At 37.3% G+C, this 22,423-nt stretch overlaps 1 protein-coding gene across 1 annotated transcript in view; it reads left to right on the forward strand.

Annotated features, from left to right (window-relative positions):
- The window catches only part of LOC134653943 (potassium voltage-gated channel protein Shaw-like), a 272,060-nt gene that overhangs the window by 151,128 nt on the left and 98,509 nt on the right, over window positions 1–22,423 (forward strand). Inside the window, exons 6-7 of the mRNA XM_063509313.1 lie at window positions 16,322–16,485; window positions 20,825–20,975. Coding sequence (XP_063365383.1) covers window positions 16,322–16,485; window positions 20,825–20,975 — 315 coding nt within the window. The remainder of the gene's footprint in view (window positions 1–16,321; window positions 16,486–20,824; window positions 20,976–22,423) is intronic.

A 22,423-nucleotide genomic window follows, 5' to 3' on the forward strand; every position in this document is an offset into this window, starting at 1 on the left:
GAAGTTTGGCCATGCACCGTTTCTCTTATCCCATGAAAAAATATTACCTATACTTGGTCAACCAGATCTTGACAGTAGAAAAAGGCGGCAAATTTGAAAAATGTAGGCGCGAAGGGATATCGTCCCATAGAAAATTTGAATTTCGCGCCTTTTTTTACTGACAAGATTTGGTTGACCAGCTATATGTATCTATTTCGGCCTTATCTGTTTATTGATAATTAATAAATATTTAATAAACTAGATAACGTACAATCTTAGATTTTGGTCGGACTGACGGTATATCAAAAATCGATTAACGCTTAGGGGGTGGAAATCGTTAACGCCGTTAGCATAGAGAAAAAAATACATAGATTGCTCACTCCATACATCGGTTTTAGTAGCAAAAAGACTATTGGCATCTAGCATCGAGATGCGGAACTATGAGTACTGCTACATCTATTGTCAAGTAGCAGAACTGATAGTTCCGCTACTCGATGCTAGATGTAGTCACTGAAATTAATAGAAAAACTGATGTATGGAGTGAGCACTCTTGTCTTACTATATTTCTCTATGCCGTTAGTATGGAAAGTCGTCATCTCAGTGTTAAAAGTGAAATTACACCTACCTTTGCATGAAGAATGAAGCTGTTCATAGCTTCTTGTATGCTTGGCTTTATGTTTTTTTTTTGCCAGCTGTATCTTGGTACTGTATTCTCACAGTTGGAACTATTTTATATCCAATTGCCGCGCAATAACAAAAGTCTCTAACATCTGAAAAATAAAAATGGAATAAGTTATGATGCATATTCGTTAACTTAATTAGTTCAAACACTATAAATATACAATACTTTAAAAATGACAACACTTTGCCCGGATTTACATATGGCCGAAAATATTTTTTTTTCTAGATAAGCCCTTTCGGTTCTACGTGCAATGTGCCCCGTCCACTGCCATATAAGTTTAGCGATTCGGAGGGCTATATTGGTTACTTTGGTTCTACTGCGGATGGCCTCATTTCTGATGCGATCACGCAGAAAAACTCCCAGCATAGCCCTCTCCATGTGTGTTTTTACAACAGCAAAAACTAAAGAAGTTAAGCCAGATAACTGGTTAGTGTCAAACCAAGAAAAGTCTGCAGAGATTTTGATAGCACACGCAGTGCAGGTGTTATTTTAAACGTCTAATTTCTATATAATTATGACGTATGAATAACACTGGCACTGCGTGTGCTGTCAAAATCTCTGCAGAATGATCTTGGTCTAACTCTATCAGAGATTTTTTTTGCTAAACCTCCGAAACTCTTTTGGTAATTATAAAAACACGCAAAACAACCGTTTCATACCCTTTAAATATATAGTAACGGCACCAGTCATGGGACATTTAAGGGGAAATTTGGAGTATTTGTGATATTTCCCTGATACATGTAAAAGTTCTACCGCTTAGCTTGTTAAAAGATGAATATCCTATCCTTCTTTCATGTTTCAGGCGTGTTGTATCAAAGATACTGCAGTCAGTTTCCACATAATTAATAAATTAAAAGTATGTGTTTTTTCTCCAGTCATGGACACCAAAGCTCCAGTAATGGAACCCCGGTAATGGACGTGGATCCAGTAATGGGCCCCCTATAATGGGCATACCCTATCAGTATAAGATATTGGAATAGGGAATAAGTTTTTGGCAAAAAACTAGTTATTAGTCATTTTTGTCACCCGATTGCATTGTCATCCGATTTGCATACGTATCCAAAATTTCAACTCAATCGGAAATCCGAAAGTGGCTCAAATGCCATTTCCAAGATTTGAACCACACTAACTAATACAGGGTGGATTTTCTTTTTGGGTCAGTGAGGGCAGCTACCACATCCCGTGCTGCTACGAGAAAACGGTCTTAGAAGACCTTCCCTCGATTTCAAATTAATGAAGATTGGCTTTTACAGATTTTGGAAAAAACATACAGGGTGCGAGGAAAAGGTAATTTTTGACAAACTTTTTTTTTGATGCCAATCGATCCCATTCCTATTGAGGATCAAAAGCTTGTATGGAACAAAAAATAATTTCCGGCTAGAAAAGCCACAAATCGAGGAAAACATTTCCCATACAATTTGTATGAAAATGAAAAATTTTATTTTTCACATGCTATTTTTGTATGCCAATCGATTCCATTCCTATCCAGTCTCAATAGTTTTTTTGGGGCCAAAATTAAATTTCTCATTTTCTCCATAGTAAATGTATGGAAAAAGTTTTTATTAATTTGTGGCTTTTTAGTACATTACCGTAAGTTGACCCCAAAGAAACTATTGATACTAGATAGGAATGGAATCAATTGGCATAGAAAAATAGCATGTGAAAAATAAAAGTTTTCATTTTCATACAAATTGTATGGGAAAAGTTTTCCTCGATTTGTGGCTTTTCTAGCCGGAATTTTTTTTTTAGTTCCATACAAGCTTTTGATCCTCAATAGGAATGGGATCGATTGGCATCAAAAAAAAGTTTGTCAAAAATTACCTTTTTCTCGCACCCTGTATGTTTTTTTCAAAATCTGTAAAAGCCAATCTTCATTAATTTGAAATCGAGGGAAGGTTTTCTAAGACCGTTTTCTCGTCGCAGCACAGGATCTGTTGGCTGCCCTCACTGACCCAAAAAGAAAATCCATCCTGTATAGAAACTAACAGGGCAAGTTAAATAAAATTTTGTAAAAACGATATTAATTTATCCGAAGTCCGAGGAGACCTCCTGACATAGTTCGTACGAGTAACTACATTATACTTCTGTATTGTTTAAACATGAAATTACGCCATGGCAAGCATCATTATGTAAATTATCCCATCATAGGAGGTATGCAGTTTTACAGCTCCTATAATGGGATTGGGCAAAATACCACTATTTTTTATACATCTCTAGAGTCATAACATAATGTGTTGTATACCTTATCTCATGGTAGATGCAATTAACAAAACACATTCTAGTTTACACCAAGTAATAATTAACTACAATTTAATATATGAACTCACCTCTCTTAGCGAAGTTGTTAAGAATTCTTACTGGTTATTTTTTCCAGTGACACGACAACTTTTGGGTTGGCGCCAATTTCTTAAAAAGTAACCGAAATTAATAAAAAGTCAAACTTAAACAGCTCTATGACTCTTATTTATGGTAAAATATTGCCAGTGTTTATAAACTACTTTTACATACTTATTTTAGAGGATTTGTGGTTTTATGTCCCATTACCGGTTCCACGTCCATTATAGGGTCCATTACTATACTGAAAAAATATAATAGTTATTTCTTTTACAAGGGGGCAAAGTTGTTGTTTAACCGCTCGTGCTAATATTGATACCCGAGCAAGCGAAAGATTCCAAAATTGAACCACGAGCGTAGCGAGTGCTTCGAAAATTGGAATCTTGAGCGTTGCGAGGGTTTCAAAGCACAAGGGTTAAACAAAATTTGCCCCCGAGTGAAACACAAATATTTTCACCACACCAACCCAAATCATCATTTAAAAATCAATTCTACCAGCAAACATAAGAAAACCACTCAAAATTTGCATTTGATTACATGTGAATTACTGATAGCAAAGTGCAACTTTGCTATCCGGTTTTGAAGTGCAAAGTAAGCCTTTCCGAGCTGGTGTGGTGAAAATGGTTTTATTATCAAAGTTTTCACGAATTTCACACAAATACCGAAACGTCGATATCGGTTTCGGTTTTTGTGTGAAATTCTTGAAAGTTTTGATCGATACGAGTATAATGATAACCAACCTTCACTTGGATTTTCTTCAATCAATTTAATGTAGACAGAAGCAGCTTTAATTGCTTTCAAAGGATTAAGCGCTTTCTCTAAAAATATGGGCCATTTTTTGAACAGTCGGAGCTCTGATCCTTTAAACTTGGATTCGAAATCCAGTTCAATCTGAAAAAAAAAAAACACGATTATAAGTATATATATATATAAAAATATATATATATATATATATATTTTTTTTTGTTTATTATTTTTTTTTTAATTGCGAATGGGTTTGCTCTTGGCCAGTATCTGTATTTGGAGTTTGTTCAATCCCCGCTTGAATAATATCCTTTCTTTTAAACTCGGGATAAGCTCCTTCAGTTCTGTTTCTTGTATGTGTTCAAGCAATTTTAACGAAATCTGATTTACTAAAAAACAAGAGATAAACATTACATTAGTCTTTTAGCTCATAATTTAAGGTTTAGTTACACACCGGCAAATATTCGGCTTAATGTTCTTGAGAATATTGAATAAGGTCGCGGGAAAGACGCCAAACTACTTTTACAGTACTTACATATTTACATGTTTTAATTTATCGCCGTGAAGTGCCAACTTTGCTCGGTCGGGTTGTATGTAATTTACGTGTAGGTATAATGTTTGAAATAAATGACTCTCACTTGTTGCGTTTTTATATTGAAAAGTCCAACCAAACCAAACCAACCTGGTAAATTTTACTGAAGTTCGTTTTGTAAATTGATCCAAGTAAAATAGTTAATTTTTTCTAGGTAGGTACCTAACCGCTATTTCTAGGTCAATATCTAGGCATGAGATAGGATCCTATTCATAATTATTATCCTATAGGTAATAACTAAATTAATGACAATATAGGTATATAATATCGATCAAAATACTTACCTTCAAAATTTGTTATGGTAGATTGAGACAATCCCCAATCCTTCAAATATTCGGCGACCCCCACACTTAACTCATCTTCGAGATCACTGTCCATGATAATGATGATAATAATGATGTATTGGTTTCACACACTATAAGTAAATAAAATAAGAAACAAACAAAATGGCGCAAGCGCAAATTAAGGCAGGTCGGCGAAGCAACGGAGCCGATAGAAATGAAATGACGCGAGCCGCGCGGCGATGGCCGGCAATGGCGTCGGCTCCACGGGGCAGTGCGGGAGGGGGGAGTAGTCGCATCTCACTCTTATATTTATAACTTGAGTAGGATGGAACTATGTTCGGTCTTCGTTTTCGTTCTGTAAAATCTACAAATTCTACAATACTTTTTAGTTTAGTTTAGTGATTTTAACATTTTTAACCACAGGGACAAGTAGGTACTTTTATTATTATTGTTGGAGAAAATAATATGACTTGGTACGGCGTGAAAGGTTGCAATAACCAAAGCAAGATAGAATGTTATAGGTTACATATCAGAATACCGAAAACTGATTTACCTAATGTTGAATCACCTATGCTTGATTCACCTATTTTTAAATTACCTATCGATAATTTTACCTAAACATTGACTGACCTAAGTTTATAATACCTAAGCTCAAATAACCTAATGGACGAAACACCTAATGCACGATATACCTAAAGCTTTTATACCTAATGCACGAATCACCTAAAGCTGATGTACCTAATGAACGATGTACCTAAACTTGATTTACCTAATGGACGAAATACCTAAAACTGTTAAACCTATCGAACGAAATACCGAAATATAAAGTTGATATACCTCCTGAACGAATTACTTAATGTCGATATCCCTAATGCACGGAATACCTAAAGTCTAAATACTTATCACCGATAGCGTGACTGTACCTAAAAATTTTGTATATACCCATAACCATGCAATATTTTTTTTTTGATTTTGGTTTCTAATTTGAAATATTAGAATCAAAAAGTTCAAAATACTGTTGGCTCTTAATAAGACTTCGCTGTCCGTCTGTCCGTCCGTCTGTCACCAGGCTGTATCTCATGAACCGTGATAGCTAGACAGTTGAAATTTTCCCAGATGATGTATTTCTGTTGCCGCTATAACAACAAATACTAAAAACAGAATAAAATAAATATTTAAGAGGGGCTCCCATACAACAAACGTAATTTTTTGCCGTTTTTGGCACGGAAACAGTTTCGTGCGTGAGTCCGAATCGCGCTTGGCCGGTTTTTTTCATACAAGGTAGTACGGGGTCATAATGAAGCCACATAACACTGTCAATTAGTATGAGACGATTTGGGATGTTTTCAGGGCAGTTAAGTATGCTGTACTTTGAGACTCATTTTTAGGGTTCCGTAGCCAAAGTGGCGAAATCCCATCTCCTCGCTAATCCGCTCCATTCGGTTGAGAGTGCAGTCATTTCCGACTCATTTGCTGCTAGAAAAGTAGATGCCTCCCTCCCAGTTCTCGCTGGTCCGTCTCATAATGTGCTCTCCATAGGCGTTGAACAGAATGGGCGATAAAATGCATCCCTGGCGTACTCCTTGGTGAAATTTAAAGGGCTCTGTGGTTGTTCTATCGACTCTTACGACTCCTTGGCTTGAGCCATATAGGGTGCGAAGGAGGGCGATGAGATGATGTGGTACTCCAATTATTTTACACCATCCATTAATTTACACCATAAACTCTGGTAGGGACTATATTCTGACCTCAACCTTTGTAGTTTTGTAAGCTCAACCTTGTTATATTTATCATATTTTTATGGTTAAACCAACCAGAATAAATTGTATAAATTTGTTTGGTAAAATGTACCATATTCTTTGTTAATTTACGCCATGAACTCTGGTAGGGACTATATTTTGATCGCAACCTTTGTATTTTTGTAAGTTCAACCGCGAGGTCTTGTTATACTATTTATAATAGTTTTATGATAAAACCAACCAGACTAAATTGTAGAAATTTGTTAGGTAAAATGTACCATATTCTTTGTTAATTTACACCATGAACTCTGATAGGGACTATATTTTGACCTCAACCTTTATAGTTTTGTAAGTTCAACCGCGAGGTCTTGTTATATTTATCATATTTTTATGATAAAGCAACCAAACTAAATTGTTGAGATTTGTTTGGTAAAATGTACCATATTCTTTGTTAATTTACACCATGAACTCTAATAGGGACTATATTTTGACCTCAACCTTTGTAGTTTTGTAAGTTCAACCGCGAGGTCTTGTTATATTTATCATATTTTTATGATAAAATCAACCAAACTAAATTGTTGAGATTTGTTTGGTAAAATGTACCATATTCTTTGTTAATTTACACCATGAACTCTGATAGGGACTATATTTTGACCTCAACCTTTGTAGTTTTGTAAGTTCAACCGCGAGGTCTTGTTATACTATTTATAATAGTTTTATGATAAAACCAACCAGACTAAATTGTAGAAATTTGTTTCGTAAAATGTACCATATTCTTTGTTAATTTACACCATGAACTCTGATAGCGACTATATTTTGACCTCAACCTTTGTAGTTTTGTAAGTTCAACCGCGAGGTCTTGTTATATTTATCATATTTTTATGATCAAATCAACCAAACTAAATTGTTGAGATTTGTTTGGTAAAATGTACCATATTCTTTGTTAATTTACACCATGAACTCTGATAGCGACTATATTTTGACCTCAACCTTTGTAGTTTTGTAAGTTCAACCGCGAGGTCTTGTTATATTTATCATATTTTTATGATCAAATCAACCAAACTAAATTGTTGAGATTTGTTTGGTAAAATGTACCATATTCTTTGTTAATTTACACCATGAACTCTGATAGCGACTATATTTTGACCTCAACCTTTGTAGTTTTGTAAGTTCAACCGCGAGGTCTTGTTATATTTATCATATTTTTATGATCAAATCAACCAAACTAAATTGTTGAGATTTGTTTGGTAAAATGTACCATATTCTTTGTTAATTTACACCATGAACTCTGATAGCGACTATATTTTGACCTCAACCTTTGTAGTTTTGTAAGTTCAACCGCGAAGTCTTGTTATATTTATCATATTTTTATGATAAAACCAACCAGACTCAATTGTAGAAATTTCTTTGGTAAAATGTACCATATTCTTTGTTATTTTACACCATGAACTCTGATAGGGACTATAATTTGACCTCAACCTTTGTAGTTTTATAAGTTCAACCGCGAGGTCTTGTTATATTTATCATATTTTTATGATAAAATTAACCAAACTAAATTGTTGAGATTTGTTTGGTAAAATGTACAATACTCTTTGTTGATTTACATCAGAACTCTGGTACCAACTTCAACCTTTTTAGTTTTGTAAGTTCAATAGCGAGGTTTTGTCAAATTTATCGTGGTTTCCATGTAATTCAGCCAACCTTTGCTAATTTGGTAAATCCAACAAACCATTTTTTTCAGTGTGGGAATATGTGTTCAAAACGCGAAAGTTTTAAATATTATACAGCAAATACTGTATATTATGTGATATAACAGTTTTGAAACAGTACAAAAGGTAATCACGGTTCATATCCCGGTCGATATAAGTCTTAGATTATGTGATTATGTTGATTTATATAATAATACATCAAAATAAATGAAATACGGAAAGATTGAGAATTACCGAGAAAGTAAACATGATCAGATCACCTTTGCCATCGGATTTCGGTACTCTCCTATTTCCTCCGTTCGCAATCACACGACCCACATTTTCTTTCCAATCGAAATCTAAATTACCTTCCGGTTCAAAATTAAAGATGGCCGAATTAGGTCGAGGAGCAAACAGAATGGATAATTGTGGGTCTCGTTAACTTTCCCCTCCGGTGTTTGAGGGCCGAATCTTTGCTATTGCATTTTAGACAGTAGGTCGGGCCTTTCGTTTCCCGAGGTAAGATACCTAATTGAATAGAATTAATTTAAGTTTTCAGTTTACAAGAAGGGACTTGTGAAAATGATTTATAACTGAAAAGTCCCAGTTAAAACTGGTTTCACCGAGTCCTTACCTTAAAAGGTGTTTACACTAAAAACATTTCATTAGGAATTTCGAAATAAACAATAGGTACTTAGGTAATGTTTTTATAAACACTTAGATCTAAAAAATAATGTATACGGCAGCAGACTGATTTGTTAAAACGAATTTAAAGCCATAGAATCAGTACATTTACATAGCACAGTTCACGATAGACCAAATAAACTTTAAAAAACGTTTTCAACAAAAAGGTCGTTACAAACAGGTTCGGCTCGCAACGGTTCTTTTTGTGAATGAAATCCGGTTAACTACACCCGGATGCGTTTTGTTAGCGGTTTACTTTTTCGACGACTATTTCACAAAAAAAACTTATCGATTTCATGTGGCCTTCTCATGTTTTTTTACGGTTTGAAACTTTTTTGTTGGTTTTACTTTTGTTGTGGCGGAAAACTGGTAAGCATGATGGAAGTCGCCTCGAAGGAAAGAAGAATATTGGACCAAATTCATGTAATACTAACAGAGGAATTCGCGGTGATTACGGGGCTGCAACAGGGCGATGCACTGTCCCCCATGCTTTTAAATTTGGTTCTGGAGTGCGTATTGAAGAAAGTTTTGTCACTGGACGAGAGACTAGAGCTAAATAATTATAGGTAAGCTTTAAGGTGATAGGCTACGCAGATGATTCAACCCTGCTTGGATCCTCTGTAGACGAGGTATAGTATTAAGTTTTTTGTTACGGCGGGATAAGTAAAACACTATCCAAATTTAAAAGTAGTCAGCATAACTTTAAATGTACATAAACTAACCTAACCTAAAAACGAGACGAATGGAAATCGAGGGGGAGGCCTTAGCCCAGCAGGATACTGTATAGGCTTATATTAATAATAATGTCGGCACCCTAGGTTAGCTTTTTTATAATGTTGTTGTTGTTTTGTAAGTGTTTTTATATTTTAATTGTATATGCATACTTATTGTAAAAATCTTAACCTAAGAAGAAAAGTAAATAAAGGAAATAATAATAACCTTTGGTTAAAAAAGAAAATTTATAACTTTAATTATTTACTGGTAATTCACCTACTGTTCCAATGTCTATTTAAGGCGCCATTTCACCAGAAAAAGGGCGTTTATAGTGATTCTAATTAATTTACGGCTGTGGTGTCAGGTGTTCTCACAGGATTGCGATTAAGGCACCCTCGGATACCTTTTCACAGATAAATGTTTAAATTTAAATAAATGTGACAGATTTAAAAGGACGACCTCTTTTGGAAAAAGATGAATATTTTTTACAAGGTAACTGAAGAACGAAATTAATATTCAAGAAGTTTAAATAGGCCAAACATGTGGCGCCATAAGTATATTCGAGAATAACTTTATCTTGATTTCGGAGGCACGTTGATAGAGTCTGTGCGGAAAGAGAAGAGTCGTGAAATGTATGGGATCCAATACATTCTACGACTCTTCTCTTTCCGCACAGAATCTAGCAATTAATACAAAACAATCGGACCCCACATATTTCGTGGCCTCATAACAGGAAATTTATGTTATACTTGTTTACTTTCACTGCAACATCTCTAATTGTCTATAAAACGAGGTTTTCCTCGCATTAAGTACACTTAGCCATTAATATCAGCTCCGTATGCGGAATCAGAGTCGAATGTCCATGAATTATTCAATGGAGTGGAGGGGTATGTTTACTGCAGTCGAGAGATTATAAACAGTAAGAAAAATAATTGGTAATGTTAAATTTTAACGAAAGTGTAAGAATATACAGGGTGTTGCCTGTAACACGAGCAAATAATTAAAACATATATTATACTCCTCAAACTATAAAATTTTTGTTAAACAACTTTTAAAAAATATGATTCCTTTAGACTTCCTCTTTTTCATACAAAATAAATATTGCCTTCAATGTACGCTAACATCAGTGTGTTTGATGTTGCTTGTCACGCTTTAAACATAACAAAATTTGCAATACATTGCGTCTTAGAATAAACTATAAAGTGTCATAAAAATCAAAACATAAGTTATTTTTAAAAGTTGCAGAACAAATTTAATGTTGGTTAGTTTGAGGAGTACAGCCTACAGTTTAATTTATTGCTCCTGTTACAGGAAACACCCTGTATGTTACAGTGGATTAGCAATATACTTATGGTTCCGCGAGCTTTGGACCTCGAGAAACCCCCGTGGCTCTGATTTTTAGAATTTCCATAAGCGGAATCGACAAAACATTCTTATAGTTATCGAAAATTCTCACAAAATTTCTGAATAGTCGACTGAGAATTTCGATTTTTAGGGAAGAATAGCCGGACATACCAAAGCACTTTTGTCACAGCTATTTTAAAACAGAACCATTTCGCTCGCTCAATCCATGAGTTACAAAAAACATTTAGAAAACGTGTAAATAAATAAAAAAACTTAGAATTCTGAAACAAAGTAAAATTGGCACATAGGAAATAGGTGATCTCTTCTCTCCTCTTCCATATAACCCTTTTATTTATGAAGCCGTATTTTCTCCAACTTTAGAATTTATTAGAATTGATATCGGGTTGGGAATAAGTTTATCAATATTGAAAACAAATCTCAAACATGAATTTAACTCCTACTTGTAGTTTTAACAAATGTAATACTGTAATCACAAGTTGGTAGTAATAAAAATAAAGCAGGTAACAATGAAATTAAACATATCTGTGTAAAAGTAACTTAATGGGTAACAAAAGTTACTGTTATTCTTCTGTCTACTGCTGAATTACTGTACAGAATTAACATACATTCAATATTTACTTCCAATTGTATGCGAAACCGAGACAAACTTCGAAACGGAATCATAATTTAATATTATGGCTACAGAAAACAATGTTTATAAAGTAGATCAAAAGACATTTCATAAGACGAAATAATATTGTGATTGTAAGAAACGTATGAATTATTATTGTAATAATGTCGCAACTTCTTTGTTCACATGAAAGCAAACTTTGTGAACGTAAAGGCAAAATTCCACCAGTGTGCGGCACAACCATAATTCAGTCGAACACTGGTGGAATCCCGCCTTTTTTAGTAAAAATATCTCATCATCTTCATCTTCCTCGCGTTCTCCCGGCATTTTGCCATGGCTCATGGGAGCCTGGGGTTTGCTTGGCAACTAATCCCAAGAATTGGCATAGTTTTTACGATAGCGACTGCCATCTGAACCTTCAACCCAGAGGGTAAACTAGGCCTTATTAGTCCGGTTTCGTCACGATGTTTTCCTTCACCGAAAAGCGACTGGTAAATATCAAATGATATTTCGTACATAAGTTTCTAAAAACGCATTGGTACGAGCCGGGGTTTGAATTGAACCCGCAATTTCCGGATTGCAAGTCGCACGCTCTTACCGCTAGGCCACCAGCGCTTGTGTTGAGTTTGTCGATGTACGATTGTCATGTTGGCTAGGCCCCAAGAATAAAAATGAGCCTTGTATTTAGGTAAGGTACGTACCTATATAAAATAAATGGAACGTTAGTCAAAGTTCAATTTCAAAGATTGAAAGTAGGCCCCTTGGACCCGAGCCAAAAGGCCCGGCTGGGTTCAAAATTCAATGAAGCAGGCATTTTGGCAAGCCTCTGGACTGGTGTTGTTTTTCAATCTGATGCCCGTTAGTCATTTTGAGCGACCAATACTTATTTGCGTGGCGTATACGGGTCGTGGCGATTTGCGGTTTGAGTTTCGGCGCAAAGTCACTTTACATTTCATTTCATATGTGTGTGGTGGTCAAATTTGTGAGTAAAAAGTGTAGGTATAAACCTCAATTGTGTTTTATGAGTCTAAGGAGGTGATTTTTGAAAATTGTATGATGTGGTTGACAACCTTAATAGAATTAATAACATGGTGCGAAAGCGTTCAGAAACCAATTACTTATAGTTACCGGTAAATACCTATCTTACGAACAACTAAGTAATTTATAATAATTTATTATATTTATTACTAATAAATCCCTGTTAAAAGTGTCTCATTTCATTTCCAGCTCATTTTTATTACCATTGATTTCGTCAAAATTCGGAATAAATTACAGAATTAAATTACATCAAAACCAATTTTAAATGGTCGAATATTTCCTTTAGGATTCTGGAAGCCGATCCTGTTTTGGTAATTTGATATAGTTTTTAGTTTATATTGATACGAGCTAAAGTCGTTTTAATAGTTATCTCATGTACATCAAAAAGTGCGAACGAGATGTCTAAAAAGACGACTCTTTATTACATTTCTGTATTTTATATCGCATGTATGTATAACACTAGTACACCGAGGAATTATTTGGATTAATTTTACCGCTTTTTTTTCGCCATTTAGTCGCGTAACATTTCCATCTTCATCACTTAGGGCCATTTGCATCATTCAACTAACTCGGGGTTACTGTAGTTACCATGGTTACCAGTACAATTTGACACTGGGTTAACCCCGGGTTAGTGGGATGGTGCTAGTGACCTTTAGTTGGTTGGTAGCAGGGACCGGGAACGGTTACCTTAATTAAGTACAGGGTTTTCCATAGGCTTATTTTAGAAGCGATTTCAAAAACCCCTTCCTTTATGGTAACCTTATGATAAGGTGACCTTTTGATAGGGTAACCCAATCAATCGAGTTAACTTGTACCACTAACCAAAATAAAAACCAAGTCCTATTTAATTTGTGTAATCAGAATCGGTCTCCAGTCCGAATGATTTGTGTGAATGGGAGCAATTGGACTGAGCTGAAACTCGATTAGCAGTCGAATGAAAAGACCGTTTTGTTATAAATGAGTTCTTAGTGGATAAAGTTCAAGTGAAATATGATTTAGTTTGGTGCGAATGAGTCGAGGGCCCTGTTTGACTCATGAGGCATGAGTGTCATGACGTTGTCTCATTCATTTACTGCACAGACAAGACATCCTCGAGACTGAGCATAGTAACGCTACCCCCTCTGCCACTTATACGGTATTTTTACTCCATCTTCGAGTCGGGATTCGCTCACCTCGTCCCCCCCGCACCCCCGTATTTTTGGCAGCATCGGTTTCATGAAATTATTGCTCTAAACTCAGTCCTCCTATTCCTAGTCTATGATTTACTGTCGTGGTTAGAATGTTCAATCCATCAAACATCTGTTAGTAGGTATGTATGTTTTTAGTTAGTGTGGGTCAAATCTTGGAAGCTGAATTTGACCCACTTTACGATTTCCGATTGAGCTGAAATTTTGCATAAGGTCAATGTGGCTAATTCCGTCATAGGGGATATAGCGTCCACGAGCGTATATTTCTTTGATTTTCAATCGTAGGAAAAAAACATTTGCTTTTGATTGCTGAAACTAAAAGCAATCGCTGCTTTGTCGATGCATTTATCGATTTTGTTCGTTGTTCGATAAAAACGCTAATTTACGGAATAGCTCCTATGACGCAATTAGGCACATTGACATTACATAAAATCGGATGACAATGCAATATTATGATGACATGGAGCTGATCTGATGATGGAAGGTGGCCATGGGAACTATGTGATAAAACACACACACTAATTATAGGACATTATTACACAAATTGACTAAGCCCCACGGTAAGCTCAAGAAAGCTTGTGTTGTGGGTACTCAGACAACGATATATATAATATACAAATACTTAAATACATAGAAAACAACCATGACTCAGGAACAAATATCTGTGCTCATCACACAAATAAATGCCCTTACTGGGATTCGAACCCAGGACCGCGGCTTCACAGGCAGGGTCACTACCCACTAGGCCAGACCGGTCGTCAAATCGGTGTCTTGTCTGTGGACTAATTAATATATTATGACGTTCATTCGTCACTCACGGTTTTTAAACGCATCTTACAGAAAAAGAATAAAATTATGTTCACATCTTCCTATTTTTTACCACGTTCGTATGTTAATTCCTCATTTTTGTCGCTTCGTATCCACATTTCCATATGAAGCTATCAACAATTTCTCGGACAAAACCCTTTAAAAATGCGCTGGTTAATTTAATTCGGTTCCGGGATAAATATTCATGCGGCGACCGGGTCAGCTCAGCGGTGGATCAGCACCTGGTATCTGACATTATTTACAGATATTTTCAGAAATGTATAGTTACTTGTAGCTCACAGAGCTGCATGTAACTACATTTATGCATAGTTACATGCAGCTTTGTCAACATTACATTTCTGAAAAGCATTTTGGTCAAGCTAAAATGGAGACTTTCGCTATTATTAGTTTTTAAGCATTATTGTGTACTTTTATTATGTACCTATGTTCAAACTTTTTGAATAAACTTCTTTTATTATTATTATTATTTCTCGATCAATAAATCCTATAGGTACTTATGAATAGTGGCTGTCTTCTACTCCTTCACATTCATATTTTTTAAAATTCTGAATCACAGATCACAGTAGTCGCAGGATTGATTTTTCTGGTCCAACTCAAATATTACTTATACATAACGTTTTAATTTAGACATACTTAATATTTAAATTGATTATTTCGTATGTGGGCAGTTTTGATCAATGTAATTATTACCCAAGTAAATGGCTTGAAACGCCGGTATTGATACTCGTAATACGCGAAGTAATCCATTTAAATTGTTATAATTCGTGTAACCGAAGATGATATTCAATAGTCACTTACAAGGTTCTAATTAAAAACAGTCAGTAGCGGTCGCAAATGCTAATTCGGGATCTTCACTATACAGTTTACATTATTAAATGTCACAATAACCCCGTATGGCGGCCTGCATAATACAGCAGTTAAAACTGGCTCTTAGTTTACTGTCAGTCTTTGTTTAAAGTTTACTACGTATTTATATTCTGTATGTAAATTTTGCTGCAGAAACAGTTCCTCCATACAAACTTCTATATAAGAATACTATCTCTGCAGCTGACTGCTAACTTTAACATAATAGGTAACCCAATAAACAATTACAAGTAGGCTCTTCTGCCTCTTATTTCAACGTGTAACCCTATTGTAGCGTCGATTCGCAACCTAAGGTTATAAAAATGTGTGCCCAATCCGGGGGTATTACGGGGGAAAAACGAGTGTACAGGTTTTTAAAGGATCGGCAACGCGCATGCATGTACCACCTCTGGAGTTGCAGGCGGTAGGCTACGGTGACTGTTTACCATCATGCCGTATGCTTGTTTTCCACCGACGTGTTATAAAAATTGTTCACTAAAAACCCATTTCTATTATTGAATATTTTTTACGGTTTAGACTCACTTGTTTTAAGTCACTCGCGCGACATGTTTCGGAGAGCCTAGGTCTCCTTTCTCAAGCACTAACAGTGCGAAGACAAGACAAGAGACGAAGCGCTGGTGGCCTAGCGGTAAGATCGTGCGACTTGCAATCTGGAGGTCGCGGGTTCTAACCCCGGCTCGCACCAATGAGTTTTTCGGAACTTAATATGTACGAAATGTCATTTGATATTTACCAGTCGCTTTTCGGTGAAGGAAAACATCGTGAGGAAACCGGACTGATCCCAATACGGGCCTAGTTTACCCTCTGGGTTGGAAGGTCAGATGGCAGTCGCTTTCGTAAAAACTAGCGCCCACGCCAATTACTGGGATTAGTTGCCAAGCGGACCCTAGGCTCCCATGAGCCGTGGCAAAATGCCGGGACAACGCGAGGAAGATGAGTTTGTCACACAACAGTCACAACAGTTTAAATTCCCATTTCTATTGTTACAGGTAGCCCCAAACATAATAGAGTTCATCAAATCCCCAGTGAACCTGGTGGACTTCCTCGCCACGCTGAGCTTCTACATGGACGTGGTAGTGGAACTAGCAGTCATTAGGAAAAACGTGGACCGAGCGGATATATTGGAGTTCATATCTATTATTAAAATTCTTAGGTAAGTATAAACCTGGACTTATCATACAGCCCTATTCGAACTTTAAGATACGTCAAATATTAGATATCTATTAGACATCACCAAGATATATGTCAGTGTCAAACAAGTGTCAAAAGTGACGTTTCTTTAAACAAAAACGTCACTTTTGACACTTGTTTGACACTGACATATCTTGGTGATGTCTAATAGATATCTAATACATATCTAAGTAGTTCAAAATCCGAATAGGGCCCATAGTTACCAGTAAAATTTGACACTGCGTGGGTTATCAGTTTAACCAATTAACCCCGGGTTAGTGGAATGGTGCAAGTGACGCTAAGATGTTATACCTGAACATGAAAAATTCACAATAAATTTATATAAGAGGTATAATTTTTTTTTTACCCAAAACATTAACTTTTGTTCAGACTGATAACGTATCATGTTTCCGGTCCATTAGCTAGCAGGATGTTATTGTTGTCAGCCATTCTTGTCTAGAAATTTCCACTTTGTTACCTATTCAATAGAAAGGTTACATAAGGTTAGAGGATAATGAGATATTAATGTACAGAAAGAAAATGGAGGGCAGTTCCAAAAACTTTTCATTAAAAAAATTGTATACCTTCAGATCCACAGCACAGGCTTCGTCACCTCACGGAAAGCTCTCTTCTATTTAGGACATAACTAAAAGTGGATTACCTAAGGTTCGTCCTAAATAGAACGTGCAATTACAATCATTTTCCCTTTTTCTCACTTGTTTCTTATCCACTGATTGAAATCTGTAAAAAATAAATAGAATTAATTAAAAATTAAAAAACACGACTGCAGTTTAAAAGCGAACTGAAAAGCTAAAAATAATTTTTAGTTATGTTAGGTACTCAACTTAATGAATGTAAAATATAATATATAAGTGTTCTGTCAGGGTCGTAAACAGCAAACGGAAAAGTTTAGGCTCATTTAGGATCGTGACTGTACCTGTATATTTTATTTCGATGCAGTCGGGGACCTGTGAATGGGAAAAATTCAATATATCAAGGTCCCCGACTGCAATCGAAATAAAATATGCAGGTACAGTCACGATCCTAAATGAGCCTAAACTTTTCCGTTTGCTGTTTACGACCCTGACAGAACACTTATATATTATATTTTACATTCATTAAGTTGAGTACCTAACATAACTAAAAATTATTTTTAGCTTTTCAGTTCGCTTTTAAACTGCAGTCGTGTTTTTTAATTTTTAATTAATTTATTTTATTTTATACATTTTAGTGACCATACAAACCAACCACATTTTTATACTTGAGTTGCTTCAAGGAGCTTTCATCATGTTGATATTTGATATTATGTTAGCATAAAACGTGCTTAAAAACCTAAATAGGTCGGACCCAAAAACCAGACGTATTGAAAAGTGCTATGGCTTAATATCTCTGCAACTACATAATTATTTCCCATTAGTTGGCTTTCGGCCTTCGCAATTAAGATACTTAGGGAAGCTGCAGAAAGCATGCACCTTTCTTACGTTCCCGGCCTTCTGCCCTACGTGAAGCTCGGCCTTCGGCCTTTGCAATTAAGAATCTTGGGGAAGCTACAGAAAGCGTGCACCTTTCTTATGCTCTGGGCCTTTGGCCCTACGCGAAGGTCGGCCTTCGGCCTTCGCAATTAAGAAACTTGGAAAAGCTGCAGAAAGCGTGCACCTTTCTTACGCTCCGGGCCTTCGGTTCTACGCGAAGCTCGGCCTTCGGCCTTCGCAATTAAGATACTTCGAGCTGCAGAAAGCGTGCACCTTTCTTTCGCTCCGGGCCTTCGGCCCTACGCGAAGCTCGGCCTTCGGCCTTCGCAATTAAGATTCTTGGGGAAGCTACAGAAAGCGTGCACCTTTCTTACGCTCTGGGCCTTCGGCCCTACGCGAAGGTCGGCATTCGGCCTTCGCAATTAAGATTCTTGGGGAAGCTGCAAAAAACGTGCACCTTTCTTAGGCTCCGGGCCTTCGGCCCTACGCGAACCTTCGGCCTTCGCAATTAAGATACTTGGGGAAGTTGCAGAAAGCATGCACGTCTCTTACGCTCCGGGCCTTCGGCCCTACGCGAAGCTCGGCCTTCGGTATTTACAATTAAGAAACGGGGAAACTGCAAAAAGCGTGCGCCTTTCTTACGCTCCGGGCCTTCGGCCCTACGCGTGCTCGGCCTTCGGCCCTACGCGTGCTCGGCCTTCGGCCTTCGCAATTAAGAGACTAGGGGAATTTACAGGAAGCACACACCTGCCTTACGCTTCGGAGCGTCGACCCTATGCGGAGTTCGGCCTTCGGCTTTCGTTTTTAAAATACTCGGGGAAGTTGCAGGAAGAGCCCATCTGTCTTAAGCTCCCAGTGTTTGCATCTCGTAAAATATTGTTTCACAACAGTAGCACGTGTGCTCCGGGATTTGCAAAATTTGTCGGGAAAAATTAAAATCATCATCAAAGACCTGCCTTCTACAGTCATGGTAATAGTGTCGCATACCTGAGAGACTTTCTTCATGAGAAGAAGGTATCTCTTGTGAACGTCCTGACGCCGAGTACTCGCGGCTTTGCGTCAACCTCGTGTCACGTGCTGTGGGAGACTCTAGGTCCCGGACAAGTGATGCGTGTTCACGCATCTGAGTAAGTCTTGCCTCGTGTGCAGCATGAGACTCTATCTCCCTCATCATTGAAGCATACTCTCGCTTCTGTGCCAAACGCTTATCACGAGATTTGGGCGACTCATGCTCACGCATTAATGAAGCGTGTAGGCTCTTCTGAGTCAGCCTCTTAGAACGCGCAGACAAGGATTCCTCTTGTCGTCTTTGTGACATTTGTGAGCGATTTGTAGCTAATCTTGCTTCTGTTTGGTTGTCTATTCCACGCCTTACTAGGGAATACCTATTTTGGGCAGATTTTTTGGAAATACTCTGCTTTTGTTCGTTAGACAGTTGAGAATAATGTTTAGACATGTTTTCTTTCACGCTGTGTAGCCTATTTTTGCATGAACGCGGCGATTCATTCATACGCTTATCGATAGCTTTACGTGCCCTACTTGTTTTTTTCGAAAGAGCCATTTTCCATAGAAAACTGTTACATTCTATTCAAAGTCTCAAGTTAAATCTTATAATAAACAGCACAATATGTTTATTCAGAGTACCTGAGCATTTCTCAAATAATTTGTAAATTTCGATCACATCTTAAATTTCTATAAAAATTGGTATGCTGGTAAAGTACATGAAGCTGAACAATTTCCACCATATTTTCCAAAATGTCCAAGAATGTTTATATGAAACATTCCTTTTTTGTTACCAAATGTGTAAGGAAATCTGGTAACAAAAAAGGATGTTTCATACAAACTTTCTTTCAAAATCGTTCAAACCGTTCCTTTCGTATTTGACACTTTCGCAATTGAAAATAACGTAAGCGCCACGTATGACGTTGTCTGTATAGCTGCAAAGAGAAATGTCATTAGCGCGATGTAGAACATTTCGTATTTTCTCTACAACGATACAATTAAACATATAACTTATATATATTCGTATGATCGCCTTAAAAAATCCTTTCTTTTAATATCCCATTCAATAGATTTAGACAATTCATTTATCTTTGCGTTATACTTATATTTTGTAAAAGCTTGTCCTACCAAATGAATAGTTTAAACCATATTTTGTGTACAGTTTTAGAATCGTCTTTCAAAATCCTTTATTTTAATACCCAACTCGATAGGTTTATAAGGTTTATTTTTGTTTCGGTTGCACAATTTGCAGTGCATAATCCGCCATATTGGTTTTGTGATGACGTCACATAGCCTATGTTACTCGGGATGACATAAGGATTCCAATGATATCTCAAACACCTAAATCGGTTCAGGCACTTAGCTGTTATGGTGTAACAAAGAAACTTACATACCCACATACAAACATGAACCCTGAAAACAATACACTCTTTTTTTGGGGCAGTCGTGTAAAAACTACTACTACTACTACTACTTGGCTGGCACGATGACCCAAAATGAGTCTTGGCCTCCAACACAAGGGCACGCCACTTTGCTCGGTCCAGAGCGGTATCACGCCAGCTTTAGCCGACGCCGAGCTCACGGAGATCTGCCTCCACATCGTCCGCCCAACGATATTTAGGATGACCAACAGACGGCATCCAGTTGGTCGACCCAAGTAGGCCCTTTTGGCTGCCCGATCTTCAACCATCCTTTCGAGGTGGCCAAGCCAACGGAGACGATGCGCTTTGGTTTCACATGTTGGAAAAACTAAATCGTTATGAAACCGACACAAGAGAAATAGAAAAACTACTTATACAAATATGCGTTTCGTAACAATACTTCCCTATTTTGTTTTGTTTTCAACAGGCTCTTCAAGTTAACCAGACACAGCCCCGGGCTCAAGATTCTGGTGCACACCTTCAAAGCGTCAGCCAAGGAGCTGACCCTTCTGGTGTTCTTCCTCGTGCTGGGCATCGTCATCTTCGCCAGTCTCGTCTACTATGCGGAGAAGTCTCAGGTTAGTAGTTTATTTTTGTGTTACTTCCTACCAAAAGGGTAACATTCGTTGAGAAACCAGCCTTATCAGAAATCGAACTAATAACTGTTACAAATTTTTGCTATCTACGTCAAACGGTCTCTGAAAAAATCGCATTTAACCGATTTGCAAGACCAAAGTGATTCCATAAGTGTTCCGTGAACAAAGTTTTGTACGGAACACTAAAAATCTATCTTTTGCATGAAATGTCACAAATTGTTCATTACAAAAATCCGTCCGCGAGCGCGGCGAGCGCGTGTGACAGTCTATTGTCTTTTTGTACCGTCTGCGGTGCTCGGCACGTAGGATGTCTATGACCGAGCCCGTACCATGAGTCACTGACAGTGTCAAAACTGACATATGCGCTATCTAGAACGTAATTTACTTTCTATACATCTCGTTTGCACTTATATGCGAGTACGAGCGAGATGTATAGAAAGTAAATTACGTTCTCGATGGCGTTTACGTCAGTGCCAAACTGATGGTAGCCGTACTGGTGCCTCCATTTGAATAATAAGGAGTGTTTAGTTGTTTATACACGTTTTTCTATACATAATAGTTTTTACAACATGTTTTATTACGCAAACCTGACGTTATATCTTGGTGGGCTATGATTTGGTGTCTCAACAATTTAAGCATTAAGTAAAATTATCTTTACCCCGCAACCATTACATTTTGAGCAATCTTCCAGTTTTCCATATACGACGGTTATGACCTCTTGCGACCTTTTCCCGCCTATCGCTCGTCCACAGTCGTAACGAAGCTCCGAATACGTAAACTTCAGAAAGATAACGGTCCGGAACTGGGTCAAACTAGTCCTGTAGTCCACTTAGTATTTGCGAAGCTTTGTTTCAAATGAGCTAGCATAAGTTGGACTTCAAAATTCATATTGAAAAATTAAAGGAGTCCACTAGATGGTGCGGATTCACTTCGCGGACGCATTCGGGTGCCATTGGAAGCAAAATCCATCGCATGCGTCCGTGCCAATTAGGCTAAGCGTATGCTGAGACGCAGTAGGGTCCAGCCTGAAATGGGAGGATTCCTGCAGCCGACCTGCCCCCACACGTATTGGCTCGCCTTTCCTGTGGGTTAGGACAGTGAAGCCGAGAGGGTAATACAGATGCTGGGCATCCCTGCGTTTTCTTAATTCCGTCCCAGGCGGTGTTAAGTCTGGAGAGGTCATTGTCTCTCCGATTTGCACCATAAATCGTCTGCAATAGACGCAAAGGCCAATCGATGCTGAGACGCAGGCGACGCAGTTTACTAATGTTGTAATGTGTTTTGTTTCATTTACATTCATGTTTTCATGTAATTTAAGCAAAAATAAGGTTACAAATAACAATTTTGAATGGTTCACGGTTAGTTTCCCGATATCGGGAGCTCGAAAACAATACAAAAGGTAATCACGGTCCATATCCATTACAAATACT

Source organism: Cydia amplana, chromosome 14 (assembly GCF_948474715.1).
Source record: "Cydia amplana chromosome 14, ilCydAmpl1.1, whole genome shotgun sequence".
Classification (NCBI taxonomy): domain Eukaryota; kingdom Metazoa; phylum Arthropoda; class Insecta; order Lepidoptera; family Tortricidae; genus Cydia; species Cydia amplana.